The sequence below is a fragment of the Falco rusticolus genome, chromosome Z (genome assembly GCF_015220075.1).
Source record: "Falco rusticolus isolate bFalRus1 chromosome Z, bFalRus1.pri, whole genome shotgun sequence".
Taxonomy (NCBI): domain Eukaryota; kingdom Metazoa; phylum Chordata; class Aves; order Falconiformes; family Falconidae; genus Falco; species Falco rusticolus.
In genome coordinates this window covers 68,980,464-68,996,936 of record NC_051210.1, presented here as the reverse complement: position 1 = coordinate 68,996,936, position 16,473 = coordinate 68,980,464, and the positions used below count along the sequence as shown (strand labels likewise).

Sequence of the window (16,473 nt, the reverse complement as noted above, 5' to 3'; positions counted from 1 at the left end):
TACAACTAGTCTGTCCTCTAGCAGCATGCATATTTACCCACACAGATCTCAGGACGAAAAGAGTATGTAGTCTGGAAGAAAAGAAGCAGCAGAATTTACTGTACATCTTTTACATTCACACCATATACACATACATGCACATACACACAGAGACATATTTATTTATAAACCCAAAATAACAGGAGAACAGTTGTGGCAATGCCATATTCTTGGCTCTGAAGGAGAAAATCATAACAGCTTTCCATCTTCCATCAAATGCAACTGTTTACACACCACACTTTTCCTGTTGTGCTTCCACCAATTTAGGAACACAGCCTGTCTCTAAACAGCCAACACCTTATGACTTCCCTTATTAGCAACAGTAGCCTTAAAAAGACAAAATGCTAGGTACTGAAAGCTCAGAAATCCCACACAAATCCCTTTACCTGAGATCATTTTACCATACTATAACTATTCCCTAAAGTAACTCTATGGAGTGAAGTGGGGTTTTGTTTCAACAAAATTTATGTTAAGTGTCACCCAGCAAAAGTGTTTCTTGTTTAACATGGAAAATTTTCAGAAAAATACTGAATGCAACTATATCTTTGTATAAAAAAAATAAATCTGACAATTGAAATTTTAAGGTTTCCTAGCCCTGTAAAGAAGTGAGAGGTAGCAAACCCCAAACCAGGCCATTCTCTTTCAAATATCTGGCAGGGATTTTATCTAAATAGGTTGTATTGGGTCTGGCTGAGCCCCACAGCAGACCCCCCAGTGCCGTGCTTGCACTGGTAGCCAGAAAGGCGGTGATAACACACTGCTGTTTTGGCTGCTGCTGAGCAGCGCTGGCACAGCACCCAGCTGCCTGCCCGACCTCCCCCTGCCCCTCTCACCAGTAGGCTGGGGGTGGGCAAGGTCTTGGGAGGGGACACAGCCAGGACAGCTGCCCCAAAGTGACCAAAGGGATATTCCGTCCCATATGGCATCTGCTGAGATATAAAAGCCAAGAGAAAGAAGGAGGAGGTGGGTGTATTTGTTATTTACAACATTTGTTTTCCAAAGCAAACTGCTACATGTACCGAAGCCCTGCTTCTCATGAAGTGGACAAACGTTGCCTGCTTGATGGGAAGTAGAAAATGACATATTCTGCTGTTGCTTCGTTGAACTGCTTTTATCTTGATGCACAAGTGTTTTTTCCATCATACTTTCTCCCTGCCCTGCTCTGCTGAAGAGGGGAGCAATAGAACAGCTTGGTGGGCACCTGGCATCCAGCCAAGGTCAATCCACCACACCGGTTCTAAGCAAAAAGAAAGTATAAGGCAGACTGAGGTCACCGTTCTCTCAAATAATGAGGACAGCCAGCCTTTCAGCAGTCTTCAGGCAAAAGCACTTTGCATGGTGCAGGAAGAAGGTGAACACAGTAGCTCCATAAACTACAAAATGCAGCTTTGGGGGTTTAGTGCCTCAGGGAATACACCTTGAGGAAGGGATGGACACAGGGCTGTTCAGAGGCCACTCCAGCCAGGAGCGAGGCAGAGCCCATGGGCAGGCAAGCCCTTGCCCGCTGCAGCAAGGAGGCAGCACCGCACCCTGGTGCAGCCCAGCTTCTGTGCCAGGTTCTGCAGTCCCTCAGGTGTTTGCCCAGAAGTCCTGTCACCCCTGTTCCTTGCAGGCCAGTTCCCAACAGGGAGTATGTAGGGTGTAAGATAAGAAAAGCACTTGAAAGCCACAAGATATGTCTTCTGCTCCCTCACACATTTCATGGTAAAATCAGGTTGTGGTGGGGGGAAATAAATAAATAAACAAACTCACTAAAATCTTCCAGGTCCTCTTTTCCTCACAGAAGTGGTCATCATCCCTTTTTAAAACTTTTGTAGCAGCTTCTATTTTACCAGCTTGGTATTAACAGAAACACACCTCTTCCATCTCAGCCACTGATGAGAAAGGTCAAAACCAGATTTCACAGTATATATGAAGACAGTGTGGATAATAATTTCTGGGAAAAAGTCATTGCATACACATCTAGCTTTTCAAAACAGATACAACTAAAGCAAGCTACAGCAGTGCCTGAAGCACAAGAAGAATAAAAGATACCACTGCCTTTATCAAATGAGTCAGCACACAACCATTTTGGGTTTTGTTTTGTTTTGGGTTTTCTTTTTCTTTTTTTATTATTCTTTTACAAGAGTTCCTGAAAACTGAATGACATCTCCTTCACTATTAAGGGCTGACCCACCTGCCCACTTTACTAGTTATGAAGAAAGCAACTAAGAAAGCAACACAGAATCATAGCTGTGTATCGAAGCAGAGAAGTAAAGGCAGGACAAAACAAGCAAAGGAACTTATCAACAGGCAGGCATTCTTCAGTCCCAAAACTGACAATATGAGAAGTGTTGTATTTAGCTTAAAACATGAAGCACCACCTCCTCTCTCTCTCCCAGGTATGATATGGTTAACTACCATAATACATTTGGTATTGTTAACATAGCTGTTCCTTAGATGAAAAATTGTATCTGGCTATGGACTATGCAGGAAAAAAGAACAATATATATACAACCAAAACCCTAGGAGATTTCTTCTAGAAATAAAACCACTTCTGTAAGCAAACACAATTTTGCCTTTTAGGTTTTACTTTTTTATTTAATCTGTTTGGCAACCCTTTCACAAGACAACACAGGCAGCAGCAAAAACATCTATGTCTGTAAGCAGACAGCTTTTCTCTTCCTGAAGTACCTCAGTAAATGGCAACTTTTTTTTTTTTTTTTTTAAAAAAGTACTTCGGTGGAATACAGACACTAACAGAATGAACACTTGAAAAGGGGAAAATGTCTTTAGTCATTTATTCCTTTAAAATATTCAAGCTAACGAAGTCCAGATGTGTGAACTCATGACACGTTACTTCAATGGACACTGAGATATTAGCTTTTTCCAGGCAGGTAAAGAGATGGAGAAAGCTAAAGAAGCGATATAGAGGAATACAGAATTCTTGTAACTACACAACATAAAATATTTGACGATTTACTGTGGGGTAGTAGCAAGACTGTTAAAAATAAAACTTACTGCTTTCTCTTCATCACATGGAAGCTATTTAGTGATTCTGAAGGTCATGAAGGGTGCTATTTAAAGCTGGACAAAAACTTGGAGCAAAAGTCTCACACCTCTTAACCACGCGTATGCAGTTTCAAGGTTTTAACTGCACTTTCACAGTTGTGCCTCTACGTGTTAAGTGATCTGATACTAAATCTAACTAAAAGACCACCAATAAATATGTATTTATTGATATAAAATATGGGGTTCATCTTGAAAAGCCTTGCTGCCTTCCAGTATTGGTTTCCATTCACTTATGGGCAAGACCTGTACAGCAGAGAGGCTGCAGGGCATCGTATGATGGGGGCAACACAGGGACACGCCAAGGACTCTCGCTGGGGACCCTGGCAGACCTGCGGAAGCCATAGACGCCTGCTACACAACAGCTTTAATCCCTCATAAAAATTAAACCGAAGTTTCACCGCCTGTCCGCTCTGCCTGGGGCAGCACCGGGGGGGCTGAGGTACCGGGGGGGGCTGAGGTGCCGCGGGCCCCTCGCTGCCTCGGCCCGCAGGCACAGCCCGGCCGGCAGGTGGCGGCAGCGGCGCCACCAGGGACCCGCCCCGCCCCGCGCGCCCCGCCCCGCGCGCCCCGCCGGCAGCCGGCCGCCCCCCGGCCCGCCCCGGCCAGGCGCGGTCCCCCAGCGCCCGCCGCCCTGTCGCTGCTGCGCCTGCGCGCCGCTCGGCCCAGCGCCCTGCGCCGGGGGCCGGCCCGCCCTCACGGCTGCCCCGTCGCTGGCGGCGATGGCGGCGGCGGGGCGCGCTGAGGCGGGGGATGGTGGGGCGGGGGGACGCGGTGCCCGGGGGCCCGGTGCCCGCGCTGCGGCTGCGGATGGCGGCGCTGGGCCGGCGGCTGGCGGCGCGCGGCCGAGCGGGCGGCGACGGTGAGAGGCCGTGGGAGGGAGGGGACGGGGCTGGGCTCAGCCCGGCGTTGCGGCGGGCCCGCTCCGCCCTCTGCCGCCGCCGGGCTGAGCCGCGTCCCGCCGCGCTGCGGGGCGGGCCCGGGGCCGCGGGGGTCGCTGCCGAGGGCCGAGCTTCGCCTTGCCCCGGAGGGAGCCCCGCCTCGGAGCGGCGCCGCCGCCGGCCCGGGCCTCCCGCGGGCGCCTTGCGGGGCCGGGCGGCCGGGGCCCGCAGCCCGAGCCCGCGCGTAAGCGGGTGGTGCCGCTGCCGGGGGTGTCTGCCAGGGGCGTGTGCGGGGCGGGCTTTGGAACAGCAGCCCGTGGCCGTGGGTGCCCCCGGTTCGCCGTGAGAGGTGCGGTGTAAGGACGGTGGGCCTGGGTAAATGCCGCGATATTCAGCTCCTGTTGTAGGTGCCGACAGGTGGATAAAACGATACGGAGTGGGGAGGGAGAGCGCGCCAGGCTCGGGTGGATGGTGCTTTTCCATGCTAAGGAAGCCTTGTGTTTTCCCGTCAGATACCTTCTTAGCAAAGGGCTCTGCGACTCTGGGCAAGCTGGAGGACCTCTGTAACGAAGGGAGAGAACGTCCTTCCATGCTTTTGCAGCTCTATACACAGGTAGTACATTTAAAGTGTTGAAGAACTCGCTTCCAAGAATCTGTGCCAGACTGAGGGTACGGGAGAGGGTTGGCTGTAGGAAGGAGGATGTAACGGAAAGGTATCTGTTACCTGATGTGTGCAGTGAGCAGCTGCAGGCAGCTGGGGCTTGTCTGGATTAGAAGATGACTTGGGATGGACAATGATTATTCTGGTGCTGTAAAGACAGAAACGGTTTTGAGTGCACATTCAGTGTCAACAATCTTAGAGTACTTCGGCTTGCAGCTTTTGTAAACTAAATGTTAAAAATGATTGTAAAATTGTTCAGTTTTATAAACCGTAACAAGTTTGTGTGTTACTGCACACCACCATCTGATTGTTTTGCTGGTAGCATTTTTACATTGTGTATCTTGTTTTTGTAGGCTGTCTTAGATATTACGTATTTTGAGGAAAACCAGCTTGTGGATGAAGATTTTCCAGAGGAATCTTCCTTGCAAAAAGTTAAAGAACTTACTTGTATTCTCTCAGAACCAGAAGACCTAGTGTGGGAATGCAACATAAATGAAGAAGTGAGTGCTAATGTTATTCAGCCAGAGAATTAATTATTCACTATTTTAAAATAAAAAAAAATCTGTGATAGTACTAGTTGTATTTTTGATGGGCAGGATTTAAGATCTGAAAAAAATTCAAGTCTTATTTGTATTTAAGTAGTGATTCTTGAAAATACTTTTTCAAAGAACTTGTGTGCTCAGAATTTTTCATGCTACCGTTTCATGATTCCATGTGCTTTTGGCAGTTTAAATCCAAACTATTAGGCTTGTGTCTGTGACCTGCTGTTAAGTACAGTCTCTAAAGTTAGAGACTTGCTATAACGCTGTTTGCATTTGTGTGTGTTTGAGTAGTTCCATTTTTCGTCTACATTTGGGTTAGCCCAGTTGTTGGCTTTTATTTCAGCCCATCAGCATCCTTGGTGCAGAGCTGTTAGAATGTCTTTACTGGAGAAAAGGAGCCCTGCTTTACATGTATTGTCATACAGCAAAAGAAAGGCATGAATGGCTACGAGAAAACATTGCCATATTTAAAAAGGTAAAAGAAATTTGAAAGTTCTGTGAGTGTGTGAATGCAGTTTTAAAGTTTGACTCCTTTTAATTTGAAAAATATGGCTTCCCCCCCACCTTTTTTAAATAGGGTTTTGGGAGATTCATATCAAGAAGTATTTCTGGCTATCATTGAAATTAATCAGAACTTTTTTTTTTTTGTTGTTTTTTAACTGTACTCAGTGTCTTAATGATGGAGTTCATTACTTGGTGAAGATGCTTAGCTTTAGATGCCCTCTTCAGCTAAATGACGATGTCTCACTTCAAGATAAAGACACAGCTAGATTACTCGGTGAAGGTAAAAATAAAAAGCCAAAACTCCAAAAAACCCACAACCCGCTCTTCCTAATAACTGCTGCACTTTATGAAATGCTTTATTGCGTATTTTTGTTGTTGGACTTCATTTGCGTTTAAAAACTGTCACTTTTTAGAACATCAACAACAAGGTGGGACAGATGAGTAGTCAGCGGTGTCTTCCTCTCCCCCCCCTCCCCCCCTTCTGTTTGGTTCATGGATTTCAAGAGATGGCAGTGCTCATTTCTTCTGGTTTTTTTGACTGCGCAGGAGGAAAGTGAGCTGTGGCAATGGGTATTTTGTGCATGTGTGTTTTACAACCATCCAGTTGTCGATTGACAAATGTTGAAAGCATAAATATGACTACAGAGAGTGCTTACCTGTTCCTGTGTTGGTATTCCTATTTAGGTCTAGGAGAACACAGATACGAACACAGAATTACTGACTTCACACAGGCAGAAGATACATGTAGAGTTGGTTAGATGTGGCAAACTTTTATTCTGTCTCCACTTCATGTAGCTTTATGTAAGTTGCATTACTATAGTATATTTACATGAGGATCTGAGGCTGCGTCAGTGTCGTGCAGGTAGGGTGATGCAGCAGAAGGAGATTTGTAAGATTAAACACCTGTGCTGTGGACAGGATGTCCACGTTGTACGCAAAACTAGCTGTACTCTGCCTGTGGGGCGATGGAGCACTTTGCTTAATTTCAGCTGACAGTGGCATTGCTCCAATTCAGCTCCACAATACAAAGCCAAGTTCAGTAACTGATTTGTAGATTTATTTGCAGGGATTTTTTTTTTTTTTTTTTGGTGACTGTGAACACGTCTGTGGCTTTCCATTCGAATACTGAAGCTGCTGCTGGTTAACCTGAGTTAATATGATGCTTAAACAGCGTCTTCTTATAGTCTTAAATTGTGGGAGACACAGAAGTAGCCTAAAATAAATGTGTGTAATTATGCCTGTGCTTAATGGATTGTAAAGAAATACTGAAATTTTCTAAGATAAACAGGCAAACACAGTTGTCAGAGTAATACTTATATGGCAGTCTTAAAGATTTTAGTGTTACGGAGGTACAAAATGGAGAGTCTAATGAGCATGGCCTTGATCCACATTCTCTTTGGGGCACTGTTAGTCCTCTGGTTAAAATTTTAGGTTTTTGGTGTACCTGTTTAATAGCTTTATACTGCCTGTTTGGATTTTTTTCCAGCGTTACTAAAAAAAAAAATACTTGAATTTAACAAGCTGTGTACTTGCTTATAACAGAGCAATAAAGCACTTGATGTAAATTATTTTTGCAGGTATATTTAGTGACACTCACTTACTGGCGATGATGTACAGTGGAGAAATGTGCTACTGGGGACTACAACACTGTGGAGAAGGGTTGCAGGAAGCCCTTGAGACAATAGATTCCGTCTCTAACAGGGACCTGGGCCGCACATCACAGAGCGAGTTGCTGTGTTTCCGAGAAACAGGCAAAAAGATGTTAACGAAGTATGTGGCTGTATGTGAGGGACCTTTAAAAGGCCAAGGCTGGAACACAACAATTGCAAAGCAAATGTTGCAGTACTTTGCCAAATCCCACAACTAAAATACACTCCTTTGGCTGTGCTGAAGGAAAGCGGGTGTCCGAGGAGAGCATGCTTAGAGGGAGGCAGTCTCTGCTGCAGTGTCTGACCGTTCTTATCCAAATGTATACTTCCGTGGCATTAAAAACGTGCATTGAAAGAACTCCTGGAACAGCGGTCCAAAGTCTCAGCCGGTATTTCCAATGAAGTGGCGCAGGCGGATCGCTGCCTGTCTCCGCCCCGGCGCCGGCGCACTAGGTCTGGGGGGGCGGTGGCAGGGCTCGGTGCCATGGCGGCTGGCGGAGCGGAGGAGCGGGGAGGTTTGGAAGCCGCTGTGCGGGGTGGTTTGCGTGTCCTCCGGGAGCGATGGATGCGGGGGACCCGCGAACGCGGCGGTACCGCCGCGTTCGCGGGTCCCCCGCATCCATCGCTCCCGGAGGAGGTGAGCGCCCTGCAGATGCTGCCGGTGAGTGGGGTGAGGGGGAGGGCGGGGGAGGGTCGGGGAAGGGTCGGGGAGCCTGGCATCCCGCCTCTGGCATCGCCACTGACCCAGCTCCTGGGTTCTTAAACCGCTGCTTGTCGGTTTTCAGATAAACGTGCAGCTGAACATCATGTCCTTCCTCTCGCCCCATGATTTGTGCCATTTGGGTAGCACGAGTCGTTACTGGAGGGCGGCTGTGCGAGATCCATTGTTGTGGAGGTATTTTCTTCTGAGGGATCTCCCCTTTTGGACATCTGTTGATTGGAAATCGCTCCCAGATGTGGAGATTTTTAATAAAGCTTTTTCAGAGGTCAGCGATAAAGCACTGTATGATTACATGGCAGTGTAAGTATCTCGGTATTCTTTTCCATAACTTCCAGTCTTTCTACAGCAGTATTATTCAGCCCACAGGCATGTCCTATATTACAGTGGTAAAGCTGTGCTGTAAGCCACCACTTAAATTTCGATGTGTCTGGAAACCGTTGTTTATTTTGGAGATACGTTTTCCTGGGTTTGGACAGTTTCGTCAGCTCTTTCAGTTTGGAATTCAACAAGAATGTAAAATGTAAAAAAAGTCAAAGCTAATGTTACAGAAATATTTAAGCTTTTTGTGTAACTGCATGTCTAATATGCCACAGAAATACAGCAATCTCAGAAGCTGTGCTTACTGTTACCTTGATAAAAATGTGTTTTTCATGCTCAGTGCAATGACAATGATTTCTTATTTTAATAAAAGTACTGTGTCTTCAGAGTACAGCAAATGGAATGAATCTGTTTTTTTCATCTTACCTGGAAGACCTAGGAAAAAAAGTTTCTGTTTTGCAAGTGCACAGACTAACAAGCAGTATTGCTTTAGCATGGGTTGTCAAAGACCGTAAGACGGAGACTGTGGTTTCAGCTGGCGTGGTTGAAAAGCATGGCAACACACATAATGTGTTTTATGACTGAGAAAAAATCTTAAGACAGGCAGATAATTTTGTGTTGCTTTTTTTTTTTTAAAACTTCATTCAATTCTCTTAAATTAATTTGCAGTATTTTTTTTTTTTTAATTTGCAGTTAAATTTTCCAAAGGTGGTTTCATGAAACTTGTTTCATGATAGGTTTACTAACTTCTGCCATCTTTGTGACCTTCATCCCCACTTTACAGATGGGAAAGACACACCCAGAATTTGAGTATCTACTGATTTTGGACATTGGACTTAAGTCTCTTTAGGCCTGAATACTTCAGAACATCACCTGTTTTAAACCACTTGTCACTGGTCTCCATCATGTCTGTGAGCACTTACTGGTTTTGCTGATCTCTTGGTTTGGGTGTAGAGGAGCACATATTTAATGTTTCCTTGAAATGTTTTGTCCAGCAGTCACCTACCATGACAACAGAAGCAAAAACTGAAGTCGCTTTTCTAGGATGTCTTTCACTTCTATGACTTAATTCTTTCCCTTTATTACCAAAGTCTTTTCAAAGCCTTCCAGCTTTTGCATCAAATGAACACATAAGCTGGCAGGTAACACCTGCCTCCTTTTACAACATGCGTTCTCTGCGCCTGCAGTGGAAACTGTCCTTTTCAGGTGGTTACATGTTTCAATAAACACAAAAGTGATCTAATTAAAGTTTGAAATACACTTTTTTTTTATTTATTTTTTCTGTTGTATGTGACTCATCAGCTTTGACGTTATTTTACCAATACTGCATGTTTGGCGAGGGTGAGAAAATTTGTAATTTTATTTTACTTTATTTTTTAAAGTAAACTAAAAGATCCATAGGTAAGTGTACTAAGGTCTAAAAGGTCAGTATTTAGACTTTGAAAGGACTGATGCCTTTACCTGCTTTGTACTGGTGCTTGAAACCATCAATTTGGTTTGACCTGTGCTTGAGTTGTACTGGTAACGAAGTGTGACAACTGTGGGACCTAGATCAATTTATGTTGTTTGATTGATACGTCTTTTGTATTTTGTTTTAATTTCTAGTTGCGTCTATTTTACACAGATATAAAAAAAGCTGTCCTCAGAGTAGAAGAAGTCTGAAATCAAACCGTCCCCGGTATGGGGCTGTGACTTCCTTTTTGCAATCACTGGTCACCCAAGCAGAACCTCGCTTTGCTATGTTCGGGCCAGGTTTGGAAGAGCTGGACGACTCTTTAGTGCAAAACATGATGACGTGCCCAGAAATTCTGCTAGTAGCTGGACTTCCACAAAGACAAATTCATGGTATTCCTGGTTTTGTTTTTTTGCTTTTTTATTTCATAAACAGGTACAATGCAAAAGGCATCGGGGGAGAAGAGGGGTGCTTTTTTCTCCTCTTAAACTCAGTAGCATAACGGTTAAAAAAACCCGACACTTTCTCCTTTTCTATTCATCAGAAGGATAAATGCAGTGAACATTTGGAATAAAATAGCTGGAATGGTTTTATGATTAGATTTGCACAACATCAGATGGACCATTTTGCTCCTTGTGCTTACGTTTTGATAGGAAATTACATGTCATGCCTGCTGTTGTGATGGATAAGTGCAGGCAGAACTTTCTCTAGATAGTGCTTGCAGTATATGGTTAAAAAACACACTTTTTTTATACAGAAAGTCAAGACTGACCCTATGTATGATTCAGTCTTGTGGTGTCAAGTGGTGTAAATTTAATTTAGGATAGTTATAGGAACAGATGAAGGATTTTTTTCAATGTTTAAAAACGTAGTTTGGGACATCTGTAATTTCACTTCAGTCCAAACCAGAGACAAAAATTTATTACTTCTTAACTGATGTTTATTTCAGCACAGCAGAACTGCAATAATGGAATTGTATTTATAGAAAATACGATTTCTTAGTGTTACTTTTTTTCTCTTACGTTCTTTTTGATGCAGCTTGTCATAGAGACTAGAGCCTTTCTGTGCCAATTTATGCTAATAAATGGAAGTCTAGCTCCTCTCTGATACAGGTTATTCTAGGTTCAAGTCTACGTATCAGAAACATGGAAGCATGTCCTTGTTTTCTTTTAATACTGTTGAAATTATTTTAATTAAATTAATAGCTTGTTCAAGCAGAGCATGTATAAAACTTCTTTGTAAAACGGAAAATATGCTACCTCTAATAGCAATGGGGTACTTAGTTGTATTCAGTTACCAAATAGTTGTAATCTCATATATTCTTTTTTTTCTCCGTAGGAATTGGGTCAGGAGTCAGTTTTCAGTTCAATAATCAAAAATTCAATATTTTGACATTGTATTCAACCACTAGGTAAGATTTGTTCTCCACAAAAAAAAAAAAAAAAGTACAGTTTCTTGGTTATTTCATGCTTTTCCTCATGTTTTTGTCATGTGATTTTTATGCGTGCATTCACATGCATGGATATCTTATAAACCGAAGCTTCAGGTGCATATCTTTTTCTTTCTTTCTCCAACTGCTAAATTTTCACGTGGAAGTAATAAACCTTTTCCAAACCTTATACATAGCAAATGTGTACGACAAATACGTAACAGGTGTTTCTGTTCCTCTTGATACCTTGTTTGATTCCCTTTTGAAACTCATCCTGGGGTGTATTTTCAGTATGCATCTTGCAGATTGCTAACCATCTGTATATGTACACTAGAAAAAGGGGGAGTTGGAGGCGTTGGGGAGAAATGGAAATGTTTTGCTGGCTCAAACCATTTTTCTGTCCCTTTCCTGTACTGCCTAGACTCAAAATTGCTTTTTTGCGTTCTCAATTAACCTGATTACTGAAACACTGAAATATCTTGCAGTGTGGAAAGGAGGAGAGCAAGGGCAGAGCAAGCTGTTGCTGTGAATAAGATGTTCTACCAAGAGAACAGCATAGTAGGGAATCAGCAAGCCGTGCACTACAGTGTAATAGCTCAAGTGAAAAAGGTGTGCGAAGTAGTTGATGGATTCATTTATGTTGCTAATGCAGAAGCCCATAAAAGTAAGGCATTTCTCTTGTTTCTCTTGATTTTATTTCTTCATATTCTGCGAATGATTGGAATGTCATAAAAGGTTGCAAAGAATATACAGTACATCAAAATTTATGTTCTTAGTCTTACAAAATCTGCTTCATTGGTGCTGTTTCTGTGTGGTTTATCCAGTTGAAGAGGTCCCCTATCCTAGACAGTCTCCCTCATCTCCCTGTGAGGGGTTATGGCCCTTTCTTTTGTTTATGGAGGATGCTGATGTGGTTGGTGTCTAAGCTACATGTGGAAAATTACCTGAATTAAGAACAAAGCTGAAAGAAAAAGCCCTGAGCATGGGTAGGAGAAGCGGCCTGAAATGCATTGGTAGTGGTGTGATAGCCTGGAAGCAGACCCTTCACCAGGAAAACTGCAGTAAAAGATGTGATTAGTCCAAATCAGGATAGTCCTGTAAGAGGATAATCCAAACACCTATTGTGGTAATTGTCTTTACGTTGATCAACTTTAAATGGAGGGAAAGGGCTAGCTCTGAAAAGAAGGAAATGTTAACAGGAATATTAAGGAATATACTAAAGAGAAAAGTCTCTGTTCAAGTAGAGGAGGGCTGCTGACCATACAGTGTGTATTTGTTAATGGCTTGTTGCAGTTTTGATGTCTGTGAGGTACTTGGAAAACATTCTCATGTTAAGGACTGGAGTAGGCTGCAATAGAATCTATGGAGATCTTTAAATGGTGTCTAAGTGTGACATGAATTAGGATGATCCAGCCTTGTGATAACTAGATAATTTGTCCTTATCCCTTCTAGCTCCCTGTTCCCTCACCTCTGAAATTGTAAATATTTGAAAAGTCGAAAAAAACCCAGTAACTCCTTGGGATTTGATATACTTGATACTCATATATTAAAAATTGTTTCTTAGAGAATGATCGTCAAGAGGAACTGGCTCGTATTCTGGCAATGATTGATCCCGCCCTTGGGCCTCCGAACAGACCTCTGCTAGTGTTGTCTTGTGTCTCTCACACTGGTGTGAAAAGAATTCCCTGTGTTTATATGGCACATCAGTTGCAACTAAATCTGCTATGTCAGCCCTGGATGGTACTTGGTTTTAAACCTTTTATTTTCTGTTTCTCTGTGGCTTAAATTTAAGTTAGGCTTATGGTAGTTCCTGAACTGTACCTAGCTAAGCAAGTGTGCAGCTTTCAATACTGGTATGTGAACTCTCCACTTAAGTGAAGAATTTAGTTTCTTTGGTCCACTTAAGATGAAGCATTAGCCTATCTGAATATAGGAGAGCTAAGTAGCTTGCCCAGAAACTTCAGATGGAGCCAGAATGTGAGAGAGGACAAAATGCTGGTCTTGAAGGAAGTAAGAAAGCCTCAGTTAATTTCAGTCTAAATTTCCTGAGTCACAGCCCAGGGCCTTGGACACAAGGTAGATTTTTCTGTCATTTTCAGGAGACCGTTAATTGTCTTGTTAATACTTCACTTGACGTGATGTATTGAGTTTTTGACAAATCATTTTTTTACCTAGCACATGAGGTCCAGAGCCTGTTCTTTTATGCTTGTCAAGCACAGTATACATCAGTATGGCTCAGCCACACATAACTAATTTTTGGTGACACTGTGTAGCCAAAGAATAGTACTTAATCAGAAAAACCAAAATCCTGATTTAATTCCTTTGTTTTCACAGGGAGGATGTTTACAGGCTTTTTAAAAATATACCATTATAGTAGCCACTTTATAATACCTCACAAAATCTAAGAATTAATAACATGCATTAAATTCTAAAGCTAGCAGTATTTTTGCTTTAAGAGTTATGAGAAGAATTGTCAAGTAGATTTTATCTGTAAAGTAAGTATACTGTTCCAGAATAGCTGATGAAATGATTGAGTTTAAATTCATCTTGATACCAAGAATGCAAGGCTTTCCTAATGGCTCTTGTAATTAATTTTGTAAAAGGTAGTTTTTTCTTTTTGTACCTTACTCTTAACAAACCTTTTTTTGTCTAAGGGACCTTTAAAATAGTGATTAAAATTTAGATTTCCTATGGGTGTTTCTGACTTTAAGGATAGACATGGAGTGATGTTAAAGTGCTCTTAGATGCTATTATCTGTTATCTCTAATACATCAGCTTTCTTTTTTTTATTTTTACAGGTGCAGGACACTGTAGCTGCAACTTTAGCTGGATTGCTAAATGGAATTGAGTGGCTCCTGGAAGAAGCAAGTTGTAAAAATGCACAGTAGTGGAACTGTGCATTATTTTACTGTATAGAGACTGGTGTTTTGCAGTTGAGATGAAGTGGGAATCTTTTCCTGACAGTGTTGTCAGAAAGGAGATGTAAAAGGCAGACCTGCACGTATTTCACTACATGTACTTCGATAATTAATCTTCTTCCAACTGTAGTCCTGAAATGGAAGTACAAGTAGGATTGCCTGGATTGCAGCAGCTGAAGAAGTTATTTTGGGGAGCAATCTGGGTGTTTTAATTTTTTTCTTTCTTTAAAGCTGGGGCCTTGAGGGTGCAATCTTTTCTAACTATATCTGATAATCTATTTTCTGTAAATACACCTAACACTAGGTTCATTCACCAGCGTGGCCGTATGGCACACATCACACATTTAGTAAACATATTCAGTGGAGATCTTGACAGCGATGGTTCCCAACCAAAGAAAATACACTGTATGTAGTATAGTAGCAAGTTGACAAGAAGACAGTATCTCTTTCAAAATAGTAAATTCCTCTGTATTTTTTCCAGAAGCAATGCTTGGACAAGAAATAGTACCTGTGGGAGAACTGTTGACCCAGACCAAAATTCTTAGAAGGCAACAAACTACCATGTATGAATTGGTTGTTTCTTGTTTGTGATCTTGTTTATTAACTGACCACAGAAGACTTCAGCATCTTCCTGCATTCTGTTGCAGTGAAATTATTCGCTTGAACTGGACATACCTCTGATGTCATGAATAAATATTAAATGGAATTGTTAGTACTTCAGGAAATTTATGGAATCCAGAAGACCTATCAGTTACTCAAATAGTTGTGGCCCTATGCAGATGTGAAGTATACTTGCCTTGAAATTTTCTACACAGTTGCACATGTTTTTATAAAAAGGGAAACTGCATTTTACAGCTGGAATTGCATTTTCCATATTGATGCCATTTGAGATAGTCCTTGTCTTCCACCTTTTTAATATTTTTTTAATTATGGATGAATGTTCAGAAACTACTTGGATTTCTTGCCTATGCATGTATTTGTTTTGTTCAGGTGGGTTTTTTTTTGTTTTTTCCTTTCTGTTTCTTCATGGAATTACAACTTTTTTTTGGTACCTAGATATATCGCTACATAGTGTACATTCGTCTGTAATTGCCCTCAAGTATGTGTGTGGTGCTCAACCCAGCTGTGTTGGGAATATTGAGAAGTTTTTTATTTTTTAAGGAGCCAGAACAGACACAGGAAGTGTTACGTGTTTTGTTTTTTAATCTCCATGCACAATTAACTCAGCTTTCTAGGTGTTTTTATACACCTTCTAATCAGGACATACAGATTTTCAAGGGAGAATCCATGGGAAGCTGTCCTATGAGAATTCTGTGTTTTATCCTTTTCTTAATAGGATATGTGTGCTTTGGCCTTCAAAATAGAGAAGACACTAAAGTTTTATGAGAATTTTGGGAAAATTCCACACTTTGTGACTGGATGTATGTGACTTTCCTGCATGTCATAATTCCGTGATGTTCTACCTGTAGAGGGCTGAATGCAGAAACCTGTTGCTATGTTAGCTACTACAAAGACTTTTTTTCAATGCAAGATCTTTGTTCTGCTTTCTTCTTAAGGAATAAATTATTTTTTACAGAACGATATTGACAGTCTTTCTGTGTGTGTTGAGCCTCCCTCGTGTGTGCGCACATGCATGCACACATACGTCTGCAGTCATGCTGTCATAACAGATAAACCATCATTGTCATTAGTCATTAACAATGTTATTGTATGTTATCTAATTAACAGATACTAATTCACTGTCATTTTAAAAGGTCAAGATAATGTAGGGAATATAATTTTTCTTAACCTGAAGAACATCACTTATATTAATTTAAAAATAGGATAACTTAGAGAATTAAGAATGACAAGCTTTAAGGATGCAGCCTAGGAAAAAAGCAGTGGGAATTACAAGTCTGTGCAGTTCCAGAGCTCTGGCATCATAGGAATTGCAGAGCTAGTGGTGGAGTAGCTTGAATGATTCAGTACTGCTTTGGAGCAGCAGGGAAGATGAGCATGTGTGCTGTGCAGAGGAACACCTTAGATGCACAGAGGTGTGCTGTGGAAGACATGACCAGCCTGTTGAGAATTCATAGGCCAAATAGCTGCAGAGGTGCACTGTGGATTTCATTTAGCATTAGCTTTTAAATTTCACCTAAAACACATCTTACTATTTATATTTCTGAGTCTGCTGAGTTTAGGTGGTAAGTCAGTTAAGCTCGGGACTGAAATTGTTACAAATCCAAAACTGGAATGTCACTAAAATATATTGTAAAGCTCCTTAATATAAACCCCCTCAAAACAAAATTACTTTGTTTTGTATTTATCACA

General features: G+C 42.0%; 2 protein-coding genes across 3 annotated transcripts; both read left to right on the top strand.

Annotated features, from left to right (window-relative positions):
- Window positions 1–3,825: 3,825 nt before the first annotated feature.
- CZH5orf51 (chromosome Z C5orf51 homolog) lies at window positions 3,826–7,682 on the top strand. The gene is made up of 6 exons (XM_037374214.1): window positions 3,826–3,949; window positions 4,481–4,581; window positions 4,983–5,129; window positions 5,515–5,646; window positions 5,841–5,955; window positions 7,253–7,682. Exons 1-6 carry the CDS (start codon window positions 3,841–3,843, stop codon window positions 7,540–7,542), a joined length of 894 nt encoding a protein of 297 aa, XP_037230111.1. The 5' UTR covers window positions 3,826–3,840; the 3' UTR covers window positions 7,543–7,682.
- On the top strand, window positions 7,335–15,741 carry FBXO4 (F-box protein 4). Of its 2 annotated transcripts, none has more exons than XM_037374213.1 (7): window positions 7,335–7,445; window positions 8,110–8,345; window positions 9,988–10,208; window positions 11,155–11,227; window positions 11,731–11,909; window positions 12,810–12,985; window positions 14,044–15,741. In XM_037374213.1, exons 2-7 carry the CDS (start codon window positions 8,131–8,133, stop codon window positions 14,131–14,133), a joined length of 954 nt encoding a protein of 317 aa, XP_037230110.1. In that variant the 5' UTR covers window positions 7,335–7,445; window positions 8,110–8,130; the 3' UTR covers window positions 14,134–15,741. The 2 variants fall into 2 exon arrangements, with proteins under 2 accessions (XP_037230110.1, XP_037230109.1); XM_037374212.1 differs by lacking the exon at window positions 7,335–7,445 and adding an exon at window positions 7,809–7,985.
- Window positions 15,742–16,473: the final 732 nt, after the last annotated feature.